This window comes from Taudactylus pleione, unplaced genomic scaffold (genome assembly GCF_031769625.1).
Source record: "Taudactylus pleione unplaced genomic scaffold, aTauple2 ptg001750l, whole genome shotgun sequence".
Lineage (NCBI taxonomy): Eukaryota > Metazoa > Chordata > Amphibia > Anura > Myobatrachidae > Taudactylus > Taudactylus pleione.
Genome location: NW_028286147.1, coordinates 356,543 through 373,338, shown reverse-complemented (window position 1 = coordinate 373,338; position 16,796 = coordinate 356,543). Strand labels below are relative to the sequence as shown.

At 47.7% G+C, this 16,796-nt stretch overlaps 1 protein-coding gene across 2 annotated transcripts in view; it reads left to right on the top strand.

The window, feature by feature from the left end:
• ME2 (malic enzyme 2) overlaps positions 1–16,796 on the top strand; it is an 89,091-nt gene that overhangs the window by 23,183 nt on the left and 49,112 nt on the right. For both annotated transcript variants that reach the window (XM_088464681.1, XM_088464682.1), the window contains exons 6-10: positions 2,323–2,484; positions 4,870–4,973; positions 8,054–8,163; positions 8,289–8,386; positions 8,771–8,884. In XM_088464681.1, coding sequence (XP_088320807.1) covers positions 2,323–2,484; positions 4,870–4,973; positions 8,054–8,163; positions 8,289–8,386; positions 8,771–8,884 — 588 coding nt within the window. The remainder of the gene's footprint in view (positions 1–2,322; positions 2,485–4,869; positions 4,974–8,053; positions 8,164–8,288; positions 8,387–8,770; positions 8,885–16,796) is intronic.

Genomic DNA, 16,796 nt, shown 5'->3' with positions numbered 1-16,796 from the left:
TTGCATTTAATACATTTCTCTTAGCATATAAATAAAATATAAATAGCACTGATGGTTTACCAGTATATTACACCGATACACCCGTATAGCAGGCCACAATTACATTTAAACTAAATTAAAACAGGGGATCAATATCACAATACTGTACTTAATACCCTAATTACTGGGCCACTGCAATGAAAAGGAAAAATAAGTGGGGAGTGATAATGAGACCCCAGACCACCTATGGCACTCGCAGGCACTAGTCTCCCCCTCTAGCTACGCAGTGCTTTGTCCCACTACAAGGGGGCCCACTAGACATGGCATTGATAAAGAGGGGTGGGTGAGGGGTAATCGCGGTCTCGCCACCTTACAGCGGCTCTTCTGCCACCTCCCGACATCCAGTAGCCGCCCATGATGCAGAGCACCGCGCCAGGCTACGCTACCACATAATGTACTAAAGGATAAATGCTGTAAAAAAAAAAAACATTTTCGGGGTTGTACCGTATTTTCCGTGTGTGTCATCACCTGGCCGCCGGCTCTCCGATGCGGAGGGTAATGCCAGCAAAAGCTGCCGTTACCCTATAGAAGCCTATAGGCTTCTACCGCATCGCGCTGGTATGAGGGATCCGATCAGATCCCTCCCAGCATGCACCGTGGCCGCCGTGTCAGTCTGCGCATGTGCAGATGGACACCCAGGTCATAAACCCGGAAGTCCACGGCGAAGAGCGGGTCGCAAAGGACAGCTCTTATCGGAAGAGCCGTTCTTTGCGGTACTGATCGCATATATTAGTACATATGCGATCAGTAGGAATGCGGTGATTGGCAGTAAGTAGCACCAAATGTTAGTACATCCCGGCCCAGAGCTCCTCCTCAGCAGGACCACTGGCGGCAATCTTCTTCTCTCTTCATGGAAGGGTCCGGCTGCAGTAAGGCAGGCTCGGTGGGGTCCTCTTCTCCCAGCAGTGCCTGGTCAAAGCAGACAGGCTCCTCTCCGGCAGCTCCAGCAGTCAAGTCCCGTCCTCTAGCGCTCCGACACCAGCGCAGGTCCTCCCAGCGGCAGATCCTTTCAGCACAGTCTGTGACAGCAGGGCACCCCCGTGGTCCTGGCAGCCAAGCAATCCAGGGGCAACAACCACACTTGCGGAAGCAGTCTCCCCAGGAGGTCCCCGCGTCGACCACCACAGCCGGGAAGCATTCACTGCGGCAGCACCACGTCCTCCGCCACAGCCACTGACCTCCCGCTTGACCCGCTCCACACTTGCTGCACTGCTGATGGTAGCCTTATCAGCTAAGGCACACACAGCACAACGGCTGGCGACATCCTCCTCCAACACTTCCCCTTCAGGTAACACTCGCTCTCCCTTGCAGCTACATAAGAGTTGCTGCACAGTATTTTCCCATATGTGGAGCCCAGGGGCGTCTTTAAGAGAGGAGGGGGCCTGTGTGCACTCCCTGTGCGGGGCCCCCTCCTCTCTCCTCGGTGGCTGGCAGCCGACTGATGCGGCTGGCCAGCCACCGGCAGCCATTTTTCCGGTGTTCTGAGCAGTAGTGACACCCGACATGGGACCACAGACAGGTAAGTTTAAAAAAATATGGGTGCAGTGTGTGCGGTGGGGGCCCCCCTGGACCCAGGGGCTCGTGTGCCCCACATACACTGCACCCATAATGCTCTGCTGCCACTTTTATTAAGTTCCCTGGCGGGTCTGCTTTTCTCCGCTGGGTTCTCAGTCCTGACTGTAAAAGTCTGCTCCTGAACCCTTTACCCCGCAACTCAGGCCACCAATCCACATCAGGGCTTAATTTCTGTGTTGTGGTCCGCAGGGTCCAGTCTGCCCATCCCAGTCAAACTCAGTACAGCCAGGCTGGAGGGGGTCATACTAAGTACACAGCCTGCACTATAGGGCTTAATGAGGCATCTAATAATGGGGGAAAAAATGTATTGGGGCTGCAGTACATCTAAGTGAGCCCCTAACTAGCTAAGGGGTGACCCCCTAACTATGGGGGTACCACATACATAACATAGCACCACCACAATCTGCCACAAAACTGGATTTGGCCAGAATTGCACTGGTTTTGCTCATCGCTGCCATTTTCCAAAAATCCTACATCAGCATCTGTCCAATCAGAATCCTTTGAAGTTGAGTTTTACGATGCACTGTCACTTTGACCAAATTACAGTTTTTATTATTTGGCTATATTAAATTTTGTTTGTTTTTGAAATGGAAAATTATAATGAAGTTTCTCTTTTTTAATTCATTAGATGTACGGTACTTGTCTCTTTAGAATCGTGATGGTGTGACGCGTTTTACTGATTGTAAGACTGATGTGTTTCTCTTCCAGGCAGTGGTGGTGACAGACGGAGAAAGGATATTGGGTCTTGGTGACCTTGGGGTGTATGGAATGGGCATTCCTGTAGGGAAACTGTGTTTGTATACAGCGTGTGCTGGCATAAGGCCTCAGAAATGCCTCCCGGTGGTCATCGATGTTGGCACTGATAATCCAGTAAGGGTTTAAAATTATTTTTTTATTTAACCTTAAAAACTTGTGAAGGAATCTATAGATTACCCCGTGCATTAAGCCACAGAGGGTACACTTAATGCAGGTTTTTCCTTGCAGCTCCCCAGGCTCACCCAGCGGAGCTTAACGCGTGGTGTTGCGGTCAAATGCATTTATGTTTTTGCATGCAGTGTGTGTGTGTGTGTGTGTGTGTGTGTGTGTGTGTGTGTGTGTGTGTGTGTCACAAATACTGAGCAGCTTCATTTCATTGTTTTACTGCAATTTAGATTTCAGTTAGTACACAACATTCCCAATTTAAATCTCTCCGCACATTCTGCATCTGCCTCCCCCTGCAGTGACAAGGTGCAAAGGAACTCCTTTGAGAGAGAAAAATTGTGAAGAACTTTAACTAGGTCATCTTGATTGTCACTTTCTTTCTTTTACATTAACCTTACCTTTGTATTACAATAGATTATAATTTATAACATTATGATCTGTCTCAATTGAATTTATACAAAGGGGCTTTTAATCTATGTAGAAATAATGGATCTCTTTCTTCTACAGGGTCCACAGGATCTACCTTATGGTATGTAGTTGGAGAGATCCACTGCACCAAACAGCTTCAGCTTTGAAGCTCCCAGCATGCACTGGTCCTCCTCCCTATATACCCCGCCCATTTTTGTTTGGTGCGCACCTGTTTTAACAGCAGCCAGCCAGCAAACTAACAGACTTTGGCTCGCTGGTTGTGTACGACTTTTTCTCAGGTCTACACACAGGCTGATCTCCCTGTCCCAAACAAGGTGACGGCACATTCTACTCGGTCTGTGGGACCATCTTTGGCGGTTAGACATGGCGCCTCGGCTGAACAGCTGTGCAAGACAGTCTTCCATACATACCTTTATCAAATTCTATGCATTTGATACTTTTTCCTCCCAGGATGCTTCCTTTGGGCGGCGGATTCTCCCCTCTGCGCAGGAGCATCCCTACCCTTAAGGGAACTGCTTTAGGACGTCCCCAAGGTAGATCCTATGGACGCTGAAGAAGAAAATAAGAGTTATTTTATAACATACCTCAGTTAACTATTTTTCTTTTCAGGTCCATATGGTCCACAGGGTACCCACCCTGATGCACCTGGCCTCAGTTGGGATCTGTTCTTTTGCTTTTTTGTATCACTGATTCCCTCTTCGTATTTTGAGTGTTTCTTGTGTACATTGTACTTCCTTCTCCACTTTCCGTCTCTTGCCGTTGGGCCTATTTATAATCTGAATGTCTGTGGCTGGGGGCGGGGTATATAGGGAGGAGGACCAGTGCATGCTGGGAGCTTTAAAGCTGTAGCTGTTTGGTGCAGTGGATCTCTCCAACTACATACCCCAAGATAGATCCTGTGGACCCTATGGACCTCAAAGAAAAAGAGTTAACTGAGGTATGTTATACCATAACTCTTATTTTTGCAAGCGCAACTCCAAACCTGGTTGCACCATTGGTTATATTCTGTACTATAGTGCATCTGACAGGTAACTGAATATAAACACAAAGGGGCGATTCAATTGTTGCGTTTGCGGCGATAATTGAGCACCCAGTTTTGCAATTCGATTGTTCTGAGCGCTCATTATCGTCCGCTTCACGCCCTATTGGACCGTGTTTAGGCATGTAAAACGGCTAAACCCGACTAAAGTCCTGGTTATGGTGCCCTAACCACGGGTTCCTAGCACATTTTTGTGAGCAGAAATGGCGGCACAGGCGACTATCATGCTAAGATGGAGCAACAGTTGAATTGTTCCGTCGGGTGCCTTTAAAAAAAAATAGCCCCCGGCTAAATAATTGAAATGCCCCCAATAAGTCTTTACAGGACAGGCACAGAATGAGCAACGAATAGAGGCTCGGTCTCAGTGTCTCTCTAATCATATTACACATCTGCAACCTACAAGTCTTTTCCCACTTGCCCGAATGCTTCTCTTGCACCCCACAATGCCACCATGTGTAAGCCTCCGGTACTACAGGGTTCATATGCTTCAATAGGAAGCCATACCCAGGGGTTTCGCATACCCAGAATTTTTCCTAACACATCACTGTATTCAAAACACCCTAGGTCTACTAAGAGCCAATTCTGTGATTGCATCCATATGTGTTTGATCTTGTGTTTTGTTCTTTACCCTCACTTTACCACATGCCGCCTTATGTGTGCTAATATTAACCAATCACTTTCGCATATCAGAAGCAACAAACATTGCACCTACTGTCCTAAAAAGATTCCCATTCAAACCCAGGGATATCAATAGTTCTGTGAATATTGCTTTTGCTAAGAAGCAGTCCCTGGCGTGCACTAATGAGTATAAAATAGTGCGCATTACGCAGCTTGCCAGCTGCTAACTCCATTATTTACTTTAATAGGCATTATTAAAAGATCCGTTTTATATGGGACTTTACCAGAAGAGGGACCGTACTTCGCTATATGATGATCTTATAGACGAATTCATGGACGCTGTTACAGACCGGTATGGAAATGCTGTCATTTGTGTAGTATTTGCTGTTTCAGCCTGATATCCCTTTATTTTGAAACAATACAGTGTATCCAGAAAGTATTCACAGCGCTTCACTTTTTCCACATTTTGTTATGTTACAGCCTTATTCCAAAATGGAATAAATTCATTTTTGTCCTCAGAATTATACACACCCCATAATGACAACGTGTAAAAAGTTTTTTTGAGATTTTTGCAAATGTAATTTAAAAATACAAAAACTAAGAAATCACATGTACATAAGTATTCACAGCCTTTGCCATGAAGCTCAAACTTGAGCTCAGGTGCATCCTGTTTCCACTGATCATCCTTGAGATGTTGCTACAGCTTAATTGGAGTCCACCTGTGGTAAATTCAGTTGATTGGACATGATTTTGAAAGGCATACACCCATCTATATAAGGTCCCACACTTGACAGTGCATGTCAGAGCACAAACCAAGCATGAAGTCCAAGGAATTCTCTGTAGACGTCTGAGACAGGATTGTCTCGAGGCACAAATCTGGGGAAGGGTACAGAAAAATATCTGCTGCTTTGAAGGTCCCAATGAGCACAGTGGCCTCTATCATCCATAAATGGAAGAAGTTCGGAAACACCAGGACTCTTCCTAGAGTTGGCCGGCCGTCTAAACTGAGCGATCGTGGGAGAAGGGCCCTAGTCAGGGAGGTGACCAAGAACCCGATGGTCCCTCTGTCACAGCTACAGCATTCCTCTGTGGAGAGAAGAGAACCTTCCAGAAGGACAACCATCTCTGTAGCAATCCACCAATCAGGCCTGTATGGTAGAGTGGCCAGACGGAAGCCACTCCTTAGTAAAAAGCACATGGCAGCCTGCCTGGAGTTTGCCAAAAAGCACCTGAAGGACTCTCAGACCATGAGAAACAAAATTCTCTGGTCTGATGAGACAAAGATTGAACTCTTTGGCGTCAATGCCAGGCGTTTTGATTGGAGGAAACCAGGCAGTGCTCATCACCAGGCCAATACCATCCCTACAGTGAAGTATGTTGGTGGCAGCATCATGCTGTGGGGCTGTTTTTCAGCAGCAGGAACTGGGATACTAGTCAGGATAGAGGGAAAGATGAATGCAGCAATGTACAGAGACATCTTGGATGAAAACCTGCTCCAGAGCGCTCTTGATCTCAGACTGGGGTGACTGTTCATCTTTCAGCAGGACAATGACCCTAAGCACACAGCCAAGATATCAAAGGAGTGGCTTCAGGACAACTCTGTGAATGTCCTTGAGTGGCCCAGTCTTGAATCTGATTGAACATCTCTTTAGAGATCTGAAAATGGCTGTGCACCGACGCTTCCCATCCAACCTGATGGAGCTAGAGAGGTGCCGCAAAGAGGAATGGGCGAAACTGCTCAAAGATAGGTGTGCCAAGCTTGTGGCATCATATTCAAAAAGACTTGAGGCTGTGATTGCTGCCAAAGGTGCATCAACAAAGTATTGAGCAAAGGCTGTGATTTCTTTTTTTTTTTTTTTTTTTTTTTTATTATTATTATTATTATTATTATTATTATTATTAAATTTGAAAAAATCTCAAAAAAAACCTTTTTACACGTTGTCATTATGGGGTATTGTGTGTAGAATTTTGAGGACAAAAATGAATTTATTCCATTTTGGAATAAGGCTGTAACATAAAAAAATTTTTGGAAAAACTGAAGCACTGTGAATACTTTCCGGATGCGCTGTATGTATTATGGGTCCAGGCTGTATTTGGATTGCATGGTGTGCCAGACACTGCAGGTGAAATTAGTTATTGTGCTCCCCCCTCCCCTTCACCCTACCCTATTCCCTCTGCCCAACATCCCCCACTTAATTATCTTTCTGGAGATAAATATTGATTGGTAAAGACTCAGGGGCATATTCAAATAGGTGCGAAAAGTCCTGTACTTTTCGCATGCCAATCTTTTTGCTGACCTAAATGCTCTCAATAGCTGCTAATTAGCGTCTTTGCAAAAGTGGTGAAGATTCTGAAGAATATCATTATTCAGATTTTTTTGGTAAAAATAAGTAGGGGTACATGAATATGGGTGTAAGCATATTTTAAAGTTGCTAAAGTGAAGTTTTAAAAACCGTAAAAAATCCACCTGCAAACTTAAAAACACCTGGGGCATACTTGGGGACCCCCCTGGAGTTTATTTCGCTAGTTTTTAAGTTTATCCCCCAACTTTGTACTTTTTCGCCCCCTTTTTCAAAGTAATTTTTTGGGGTGTTAAGTTTTCTTCTTTTTTTTTTTTTTTTTTTTAATCTTTTTTTGACACCATTACCTTTTGAGGGGCTGTTCCAAGGGTACAGGGTGGTTCCCGCAAGTTTGCACCCCCAAAACCCCAATTCTGCACTCTTTTCCGCCAGCTTTCATAGGCAAATCTTTTTCGCCTTTTCCAATGCATTGACTTTCCGCACCGGCGAAAAGTCTTTAGACTTGAAAACGGGGATGCCTGTGAGTGACTGGCAGGAGGCGCTTCCAATAGAAAGCCACCTCCAGTCACGGACTGCACTGACTACATTGAAGTGGAGGATTTTACTGGGGGGGTTGCAGCCTCGCAGCCCTTAGGTTAAATCCGCCACTGGTCCATTGTCAGTTTGGAATGTAGTTGACATCCCGACCGCCAGCATCCCAACGGTAAATATTGGGGTAAGGGGGAGTGTTGGGGTTAGTCACTAGGGGGAGGGTTAGGGTTAGGCTGCAGGGGGGGTGGGGGGAGGTTAGGTTTAGGATACTTACCGGCAGGTGTAGGTATCCTAACCCTGTTGGGATGCCAGTGTTGAGATCCTGACCACCAGGATTCCGAGTGCTGGCATTCTGTACCCAACCTGTCATTTGCTCCCATACGTTACCAGATTGTCATTCCAACCAGTCATGAAGTTGGATGGTTGGACTGATCATCCTAACCTGCATGCCAGCTTCAGTGACCAGTACGGTAAACAAGCACTAAGAAACAGAAACGACTCAGACTACTGCACTGCCCCACAGTGATGTGTGGCCTCCAGGAATTCCAGACCTAGAACGTGTTGGTATGGGAGTAACCTATAGGTTATGTTTTTTTTCTAGATATGGTCAGAACACGCTTATTCAGTTTGAGGACTTCGGAAACCACAACGCCTTCAGGTTTTTGAGGAAGTACCGAGAAAAATATTGCACTTTCAATGATGACATTCAAGGTACATCTGTGTGTAAAAATGTATCCGTATGTATATTATATAAAATGTGTGTAGTTTTTGTGCATGTTCACTAGTAAAGAGTTCATTGTAGAAATGTTTCTCACTGTGTCCTCTGGTTTCTGTAGGCACGGCCTCCGTGGCACTGGCTGGACTCCTGACCACGCAGAACGTGATTGGTAAACCTATTACGGAGCAGAGGGTTCTCTTCCTTGGGGCAGGAGAGGTCCGTAATGGTTTATACTTCTAGTTTACACTGAAAAAAAAAATCAGATTTTGTTGTGTCTGCAGAAAATACATACATAAGGCCTCAGTTATGAGCGTACATTATTGATGTCTACTCTAATACAGGCCCCGTATGTTTGCCGGTTTTCTTGATAGCTGTGTGGTTTTATTATATATACAATATGTTCATAGTAAACAAATAGTAAACAGGAATTGGGAATGCGGTTTTATCACCTACTTTAGCAGCCGCAAGAAGAGAAGTGCGTCTATTGTGTTGTCAGCGCACACAGAATAAGAATTGGGGCAACCTTACGTGGGTCAGTCTTGTGTGATTCATGGACTGCGTACACCACTTTTATCTAACATATTATACCGTACTGCGCAGGCGGCTCTGGGCATCGCAAACCTCATCGTCATGGCAATGATGGAGAACGGCATTTCAGCGGAGGCGGCGCGGGAGAGGATCTGGATGTTTGACAAATTTGGATTATTGGTGCAGGTGAATATTGTGGCATCACGTTATTGGTGAGACCGCTGTAGATACATGTATGCATGCCATAGTATGCCACACACAGCACGTAGTAAAGTAAGAAATTATTAGTTTACTGTCATTTTCAACCAGTTGTTTTTTTTTTTTTAGGGAAAAACATGTCTGTACCTATGTGCATCCCCTGTAGCCATTTGTAATCCAGATGAATTATACATTAATATATAGACTGTGCACTTTATTGTCCCAGACCGAGCACTCTATAGGCACGCACAAGGTACACATTGTTCCCCCTCAATAAGACATGCTCTCAATACAATATAATACAATACAATACAAAGGTGAATTTATACAATATAGAACATGTGAGTGGATGGTAGCATACATGAGGTTTCTTCTTCAGGGTCCATAGTGTCCACAGTATCTACCTTGGGGTATGTAGTTTGAGTAATCCATTGCACCAAACAGCTTACAGCTTTGACTCTCCCAGCATACATAGGGCCACCTTCCTATATACCCCACCCCCAGCCACAGGCATTTTTTGTGTGGTGCGTGGCAAGTATCCAGACGCACCGGTTTAAACAGGCAGTCCCAGGCTTTTCTTTTTTTGATTTACCAGCATACCCATGCTGTCAAAATCGCAGCTTAGGGGAGATGGGCGCTCCACCGACCGCTCCTCCCCAACCCAGACGCAACTTCTGGTTGCGGATTCCAGCGTCTGGTTTGCTACGTCTGACCACCTCATGTGTGAGACACTCACAAGTCCACCTTGGGTGCACTGCTGAAAGCTGTTGGTCTCCGAGGTTAGGTCTGTCTCCCTGTATACCTCTTCCCTGGGTCAGGTATATAGCACTCTATATCCTACCAATACCCCTGAGGGGCTGGTCAGTTGATTCAGAGTCCATTTGCATTAGCATTTTAATGTATTTATGCATTGTATGTGACTGTAATGCTAGCTGCTGTATTTATACTGCCTTTTGGTTTTCAAAACTGTCAGATATATCTATCACTGTGTTTCTCCTCTTCCCTCTGAATGGTGCGTGTTGTTTTTAATTTGTGAAAGAGGTCACATTTCATTTATACTTTATACTTTATACCTGTTACACATTGCCATGTCTAAGGGTAAAGGAGAGAAGGATGAGCCTCCAGTGTAAATCCTGTTTGGCAGGCCTGTCTGAGCAGGATTTTGTGCAAGATGGGTTGTGTAGTGTCTGTTGTAAACAGCCACCTTTCTACTTCAGGGTCCATAGGGTATCCACAGGATACCTTGGGGTATAGGCGATGACGGCAGACATCCAGGCACCACAGAGTTAAATTTTCAGCCTCCCTGGCTGTGGCTGCACAACTAGAGTGCTCCAGCATAGGACAGTCAGTATTGACGTCCATGCTGTCACTCCTACACCCCGCCGGTACAAGAACGCCGGTACCGATCCGGGGATGCTGGTAGGTAGCTGGGGTCACAGCTAGCGGTGATCCCCGGCTACCTGGACTGTGGCCGGATGCACGGGGAACAAGGTAAGCGGCGGGGTCCCGCGGTGGGCACCCGCCGGTAACACAGTCCTGTTTGGTCCCCAGGCAGGGGGCTCCCTGGGGACCGGCTGCGCGTGGGGCCAGGTACTGATCCTGCGCCTTCCACTAGACCACCAGGGACAGCGGGCCGCAGCATGTGCGGTACAGCGCGGCATCCCAGGGGTTGATAGCACGCCAGGGGAGAACGCCTTCCCTGTCTCACAGCCGGTGTCTCCCCCGCTGCACAGTGCCATTCCACAGCGGTCTGAGCGGGCTGTGTCAGCGCTCCTCCCCCGGGCCCTGCCTTCTCTCTGCTCCTCGGTGGCCATTTTCTCACTACATGTGCTTGGGATGGCAAACGCTGCTGGAAGCTGATACAGATGCCATTGCGGTCCGGGTCCCCCGCATACCTCTCCTTCAATTAAGGCCAGTGTATGCAGCACTGTTTCCTACCAGGCTCTGGTCTGTGTAGTTGATCGCAGTGCCTGTAATGCAGGATGTTATCTGTGCATTGTATGTGACTTAAATGCTAGCGCTGTTTGCCTGTACTTTCATTTCTGACTGTCAGCCTTTTCCTATCCCTGTTCTTCTGCTACAGCCCTTGCGGTGCGGTGTCGCAGGGTGTTTATTACCTCACAGTAAACGTGGTTTTTCTGTGTGGGAGGTCACATACGCTCCGTTCACACTCCTCATGTCGGAAAGCGAACGAAGATATCCTCTTCCAGCTATAATGTACTGATATCAGGTGCAGTTAGCGGAGGGATATGTAGACGCTGAGGGTTTATGGAGGGCATGTTGTATTATATATCACGCCCCATTTCTGTCACTGTGCCTGCACAAAAAAGGGGACCGCCCTCGGCTGGCTAAGATGCTTACAGCCTTTGTGGGCAACGCCCCCTGCGTTTCCCAAGGGGTTATCGCAGCCTGTGGTGGTCTCATCACATGCAGGGGTCCTCTGGACAGTTGACGGTACCCCAGTGTATCCTGTTTTTCACCCCCCCGGGTCTCGCAGGAGCCTGTGTGGGTGAATTTATTGTCCAAATGGTATAGCACCTGATGGACGTTTTACAGGGGAAGTCACCATTTCGGCCTTCTAAACGGCCTTTCGGGTCTCAGACGGGTAAAGACATGACTTCTGATGACGGTGACATTATTGACTTTTTCAGACACGAGCCCCTTAGTGCAAAGGAGGCGTAGTCTGGGTCTAAAGTCTATATACCTGGCTTTCTACGGGCAGTCCGTGCGGCTTTGGTTATTACATATCCCCCGTGGCTAAATCCAAATATGCCTTCTTTAAGGATATGGGTGTTGCCACTGTAATTCCTCTATTTGGTCAGGTGGATCATTTAGAGGAGGCGTGGAAAATCCGGGCAAGCGGTTCCAGCCTCAAAAACGGTTGACCTTTTGCATACCCCTTTTGCAGATAATTACATTTCCAAATGGGAGTTACCTTTACGGGTAGATTCTCATGTTACACGCCTAGTGAGGAGTGCTACGTTGCCCATGCCCTCCAGGTCCTCTTTGAAGGAGGTTCCAGATTGCAAGGTGCAAATATATCTAAAATCCAATATTCCCTTGCTGGAGGGGCTTCCAGGCCGGCTATGGCCGTGTGCTGGGGGGCCAGAGCCATGGAACACTGAGTAGGTAACTGGATCTCTGCACACTGACTCTCCAGCAGAGCAGGTGGATAGTGGCAAATTCTCAGAGACTTTGCCACGTTCATAATGAGACGGTCTTACATATAGCCTACTCCTTTCCAGAATCTCCTCGGCAGCAGTAGCGGCTTGCCGCTCCCTGTGGTTGCGCTCTTGGAAAGCGGACGCAGATTCCATTTGGAATGCTTTGCCTTTTACGGGACAAGTCCTGTTTGGCCCTCGTCTGGACGCAATTGTGGCCCTGCAGGCAGCAGCTACGTCTGCGTGTCTGCCATCAGCTACAGTCCCATCAGGGTCTGGGACTTTGTCTTTTCGGCCCTGTGAGGCCAGGGTAAGTCTAAAATACAGCTTTCCAAGACAGTCAGTAGCCAGGAAATCTGCTCAGCCATAAGAACAGGCTTGGAGTACAAGACGTCCTACTCTCAAGTTGGACTATAAGCCTTCAGCCTCACGGGACGGGCCTCCTCTCGGGAGTCCCCAGAGTTGGAAGCCGGCTTCTCCAGTTCGCCCAGTGCTGGTGTCTGACCACCACGGACACTGGGGTAAGAGAAGTATTTTCTTGAAGGTATGTCCTTTCCTCCCGGTAAAAGCCTCCCAGAAGGTTTTTCGTTACAGGTCTTCTGTCAATTCAGGACAAGGCCCTGTAATTTTTGAGGGTGTTACACTCTATGCTCCAGGCAGGAGTTATAGTACCTATTCCGTTGCCCCAAAGGGGAACGAGGTATTACTCCATCCTCTTTCTGGTACAGACACCCAAGGGGTCTTACCAGGACATTCTCAACCTCGAATCCTTCAACAAATTCTAAAGGGTTCTTCGGTTCGGGAGGGGGACCCTGCATTCCATCATTCAATGGAGCCTGGGAATTTTGTGGTGTCGTTGGATATATTCAGGGTGACTACCTGAATATCCCTCTTTTCTTAGCACACCAGTGTTTTCCTCAGGTTTGCAGTGGTCGATAAGCATTTCCAGTTTCTGGCATTGCCCCTTGGTCTGGCCTCCGCGCCTCACGGTTTACCAGGGTCATGGTAGTTATGGCAGCCCACCTGCGGATGCAGGGGGTCCGCTTGTTACCCTATCCGAGTGACCTCCTGTTGTTACCACGGTCTCCAGAGATATTTCAGTGCCATATGCAACGGACAATATCTGTGTTGCTACGTTAGGGCTGACTGATAAACTGGAAATGGTCCTCTCTGAGGATCTTTGTGATTGAGGAAAAGATCTCTGCATTACAGGCAAAGGTACGCAGTTGCCTGCAGAGTCGCCGAGTGTCTATTCACTTGGCAATGTGGTTCCTGGGTTCCAGGATGTCGCTGTTCGACATGGTGGAGAGTACCCAGCTTCACTCTAAAGAACTTGATCCTCTCCGGATGGGATGGGTTGCCCCATAGGATAAAGTCAATAGGCTTTCCCCGGAGGTTTGTCTCTCTCTGGCCTGGTGGCTGCAGAAAGCTCACCTAAACAAGGGGCACCCCCTTTGGGATTGCGGACAGGGTCCTTCTGACGACGGACGCCAGTATCCGTGGCTGGGAAGCATGACGGGTCCACACTTGTTCCAGGGCAGGTGGATACCAGTAGTTTTTGCGCTTCCCATAAACATCTGAGAACTCTGAGCAGTATTCAGGGTTCTCCAGCATGCAGGACAGGTCCTCCACGGAAATACCGTGCAGGTACAGTCTGACAACGCCATCATGATGGCTTATGTAAACCACCTAGGAGGTTCCCGAAGTCAGGCGACACTAACAGTGGTGTCCCGAATTCTGGCTTGGGTGGAAGGCTATATCCCTGCCGTCATCGGCAGTGTTCATTCAGGAATCCTCAGATGGAAAGCAGGCTTTCTCAGCCGTCAAGACGTGCATTCAGGGAAATGTCCTCTTTATCAGGAGGTGTTCAATCTTCTGGTGAACAAGTGGAGCCTTTCAGAGATGAGACTCTTCTGATAGACGTAGGTAGGTCCAGTGGACCTTCCAAGTTGTGTACCTCGTCCCTCCATTATCCCTTCTTCCTCCAGTAATAGCAAGAAGGAGGCACGCTCCTGCTGATAGCTCCAGCATAGGCCAGATGGCACTATTACTCAGATCTTCGGAGCCTCTCAGTTAACACTCCGAAGCTGTTGCCTCTACGCCCGGACCTGTTGTCTCAGGATCATGGCTGATACCCAGACCTGGGTTGTCTGTCCTTGACGGTGTGGCGGTGGAGACTGCCCTCTTAAGGTCTAGGAGTTTTTCCAGCTCTATAGTTAACAGGGGCTCTGTCCATGCTAAGAGCTCGGAAGTTTTTATCTGCAAGAATTTACCATTAGGTATGGTATACTTTCTTTCAGGTTTCACCCTAGAGGCTAGGCTCCTCTGGTATTCCGGATATCCAGAGGTTGGCTTTCCTACAGGTGGGCTTAGATAACGGTCTTCGCCTTGCTTACCTCAAGGTGCAGGTTTCTGCCCTGTTAGTATGGTTTCAGTGTAGGATTGCTACTCTTCCTGATGTCCGCACCTTTGTGCAGGGTGTACGTTATATTCAGCATCCCTTTGTTTCACCTGTGGCTCCTTGGGATTTGGCTGTGGTCCTTAGGGCTCTCTGAGGACCGCCATTTGATCCACTGGGCTCAGTGGATTTCAAATGGCTTACGGCTAGGACTGTATTCCTTCTGGCTCTTAATTTGGCCAGTAGGATCTCAGAAGGGGAGGCTCGGTCATGTAGACCTCCCTTTTTCTCATCTTTCCTAGGAACAGGGCAGTGCTTGCCTTTACTTCCCCAGTCCTGTCTGCTGGTGAGGCCTATTTGGCTGTGGTACGGGCGCTAAGAATTTAAGTTTACCGTACCAGTCCATTTAGGAAATCAGACTCTCGGTTTTGTCCTTTCTGGTTTCCATAAAAAGGGTTGGCCTGCCACTACGCTAGCTTTGGCAGGATGGATTCACAGGTCTTCCTGTTCCATCCTCTATTAAAGCTCTTCCACTAGGTCTGTGGGTCCTTCGTGGACAGCTCGACGTGGCGCTTCAGCGGTGATTGGCAGCCACGTGGTCATCTGTCCATATTTTTGGTAAGGTATTATGCTTTTGATACCTTCGCCTCTCAGGATGCTTCCTTTCGGCGGCGGATTCTCCTTACAGCACAGGAGCGTCCCCACCCTTAAAGGATACTGCTTTGGGACATCCCCAAGGTATCCTGTGGATACCCTATGGACCCTGAAGTAGAAAATATGAGATATGGTAAGAACTTACCCTTGTTATCTCTATTTCTATGAAGTCCATAGGGTTCCACAGGACTCCCGCCCTGTCGCACCTGTACTGCAGATGGGCTTTGATCTGGTCACCGGTTTCTCCGTCTCCTTCTGGTGAGAATGTGATTCTTGTGTGTTCCAGACTGTCTTCTCTCTCTCTTTTTTGCTCCTGCTCCGGCCTATGGCTTGTTACGAAACTGAGTGGCCTGAGGCTCGGGGGCGGGGTATAGGAGAGGGACCCCAGTGCATCCTGGGAGGCTGAAAATTTAACTCTGTGGTGCCTGGATGTCTGCCGCCATCGCCTATACCCCAAGGTATCCTGTGGAACCCTATGGACTTCGTAGAAATAGAGATAACAAGGGTAAGTTCTTACCATATCTCATATTTTTCTATCTTGTACACCTGCACCAGCACAAGAACCACCCTGGGTGGCCTCTTGGTCTCCGGTTTTGTCACATTTAGTGGACAAGACCGCAGCTTCGCGTGCTCCTGCCACGGAACTGCCTCCTGCATCCTTCTATGTATATGTCCCCCATAAATCCCTGTTAGTTTGATTCTTCTGCTCACTCTAGTCAGAGTATGCTGCCGTCTATAGCCCCTGAGCAAGTGGTGCAGGCGAATAGACCAGTGGAGGAAGACCATCAATCCTCTGTGGATGTCCCCTCTCTGGTGAGAGCGGTTAGATCTGTCCTCAGTATAGAGGAAGAGGAGGTTCCGCCGAAATCTAAGACTCTGGTCTTTAGGCGTCCGAAGGTGGCTAAAGATTATTTCCATCAGTCTGAGCAACTGACGCAATCTCATGTCTGTTTGGTGTACTCCAAATAAGCATTTCCTTGCTACAAGGAATTTAACCTCTCGATACCCATTTGCACTTGGTGAGTGTAACAAATGGGATGTTCCTCTATCGGTAGATGCTCATGTAACTAGATTGATCAAGAGCTCTACATTAACCATTCCTGCAGCATCCTCAATAAAAGAGGTTACAGATAGAAAACGTGATAACTATTTAATAAAGTGTTTTCAGTATCTGGAGCGATTAGCAGACCAGCTATGACAGTATCCAAAGCTATGGAAGAATGAACAACATCTCTGGAAGATAGTATGCCTGATGCTACCAGAGAACAGCTATCTTATCTCTGTCTGTCAGATGCGAGAAGCAGCTATGTATACGGAAGAAGCGGTTATTGATGCAGGTGTCTTGGCTTCTATTGTATCGGCAAATTCGGTTGCTGCTCGAAGAACCCTTTTGGCTAAAAACCTGGAAGGCAGATGCAGGGAGGCCCTGGAGTCTTTGCCTTTTGTTGGGAAGGTACTGTTTGAAGGTGCTGGATGACATAGTGTCTTCACTGGCAACATCTAAATCTGCGTGGTTCCCATCTACGACTACCCCTAAATATAGGCAGTCGTCAGCTCGGTCCTTTCGCCCACAGAGTAGGGCAAAGAGGCAGTATTCCTCTAAACAGGATAATTCACACAGGAAACCGCAGACCAGGAAATCCTGGTCAACCAGGCATCCTGCTTCCAAGCCAAATGGTAAGCCCAC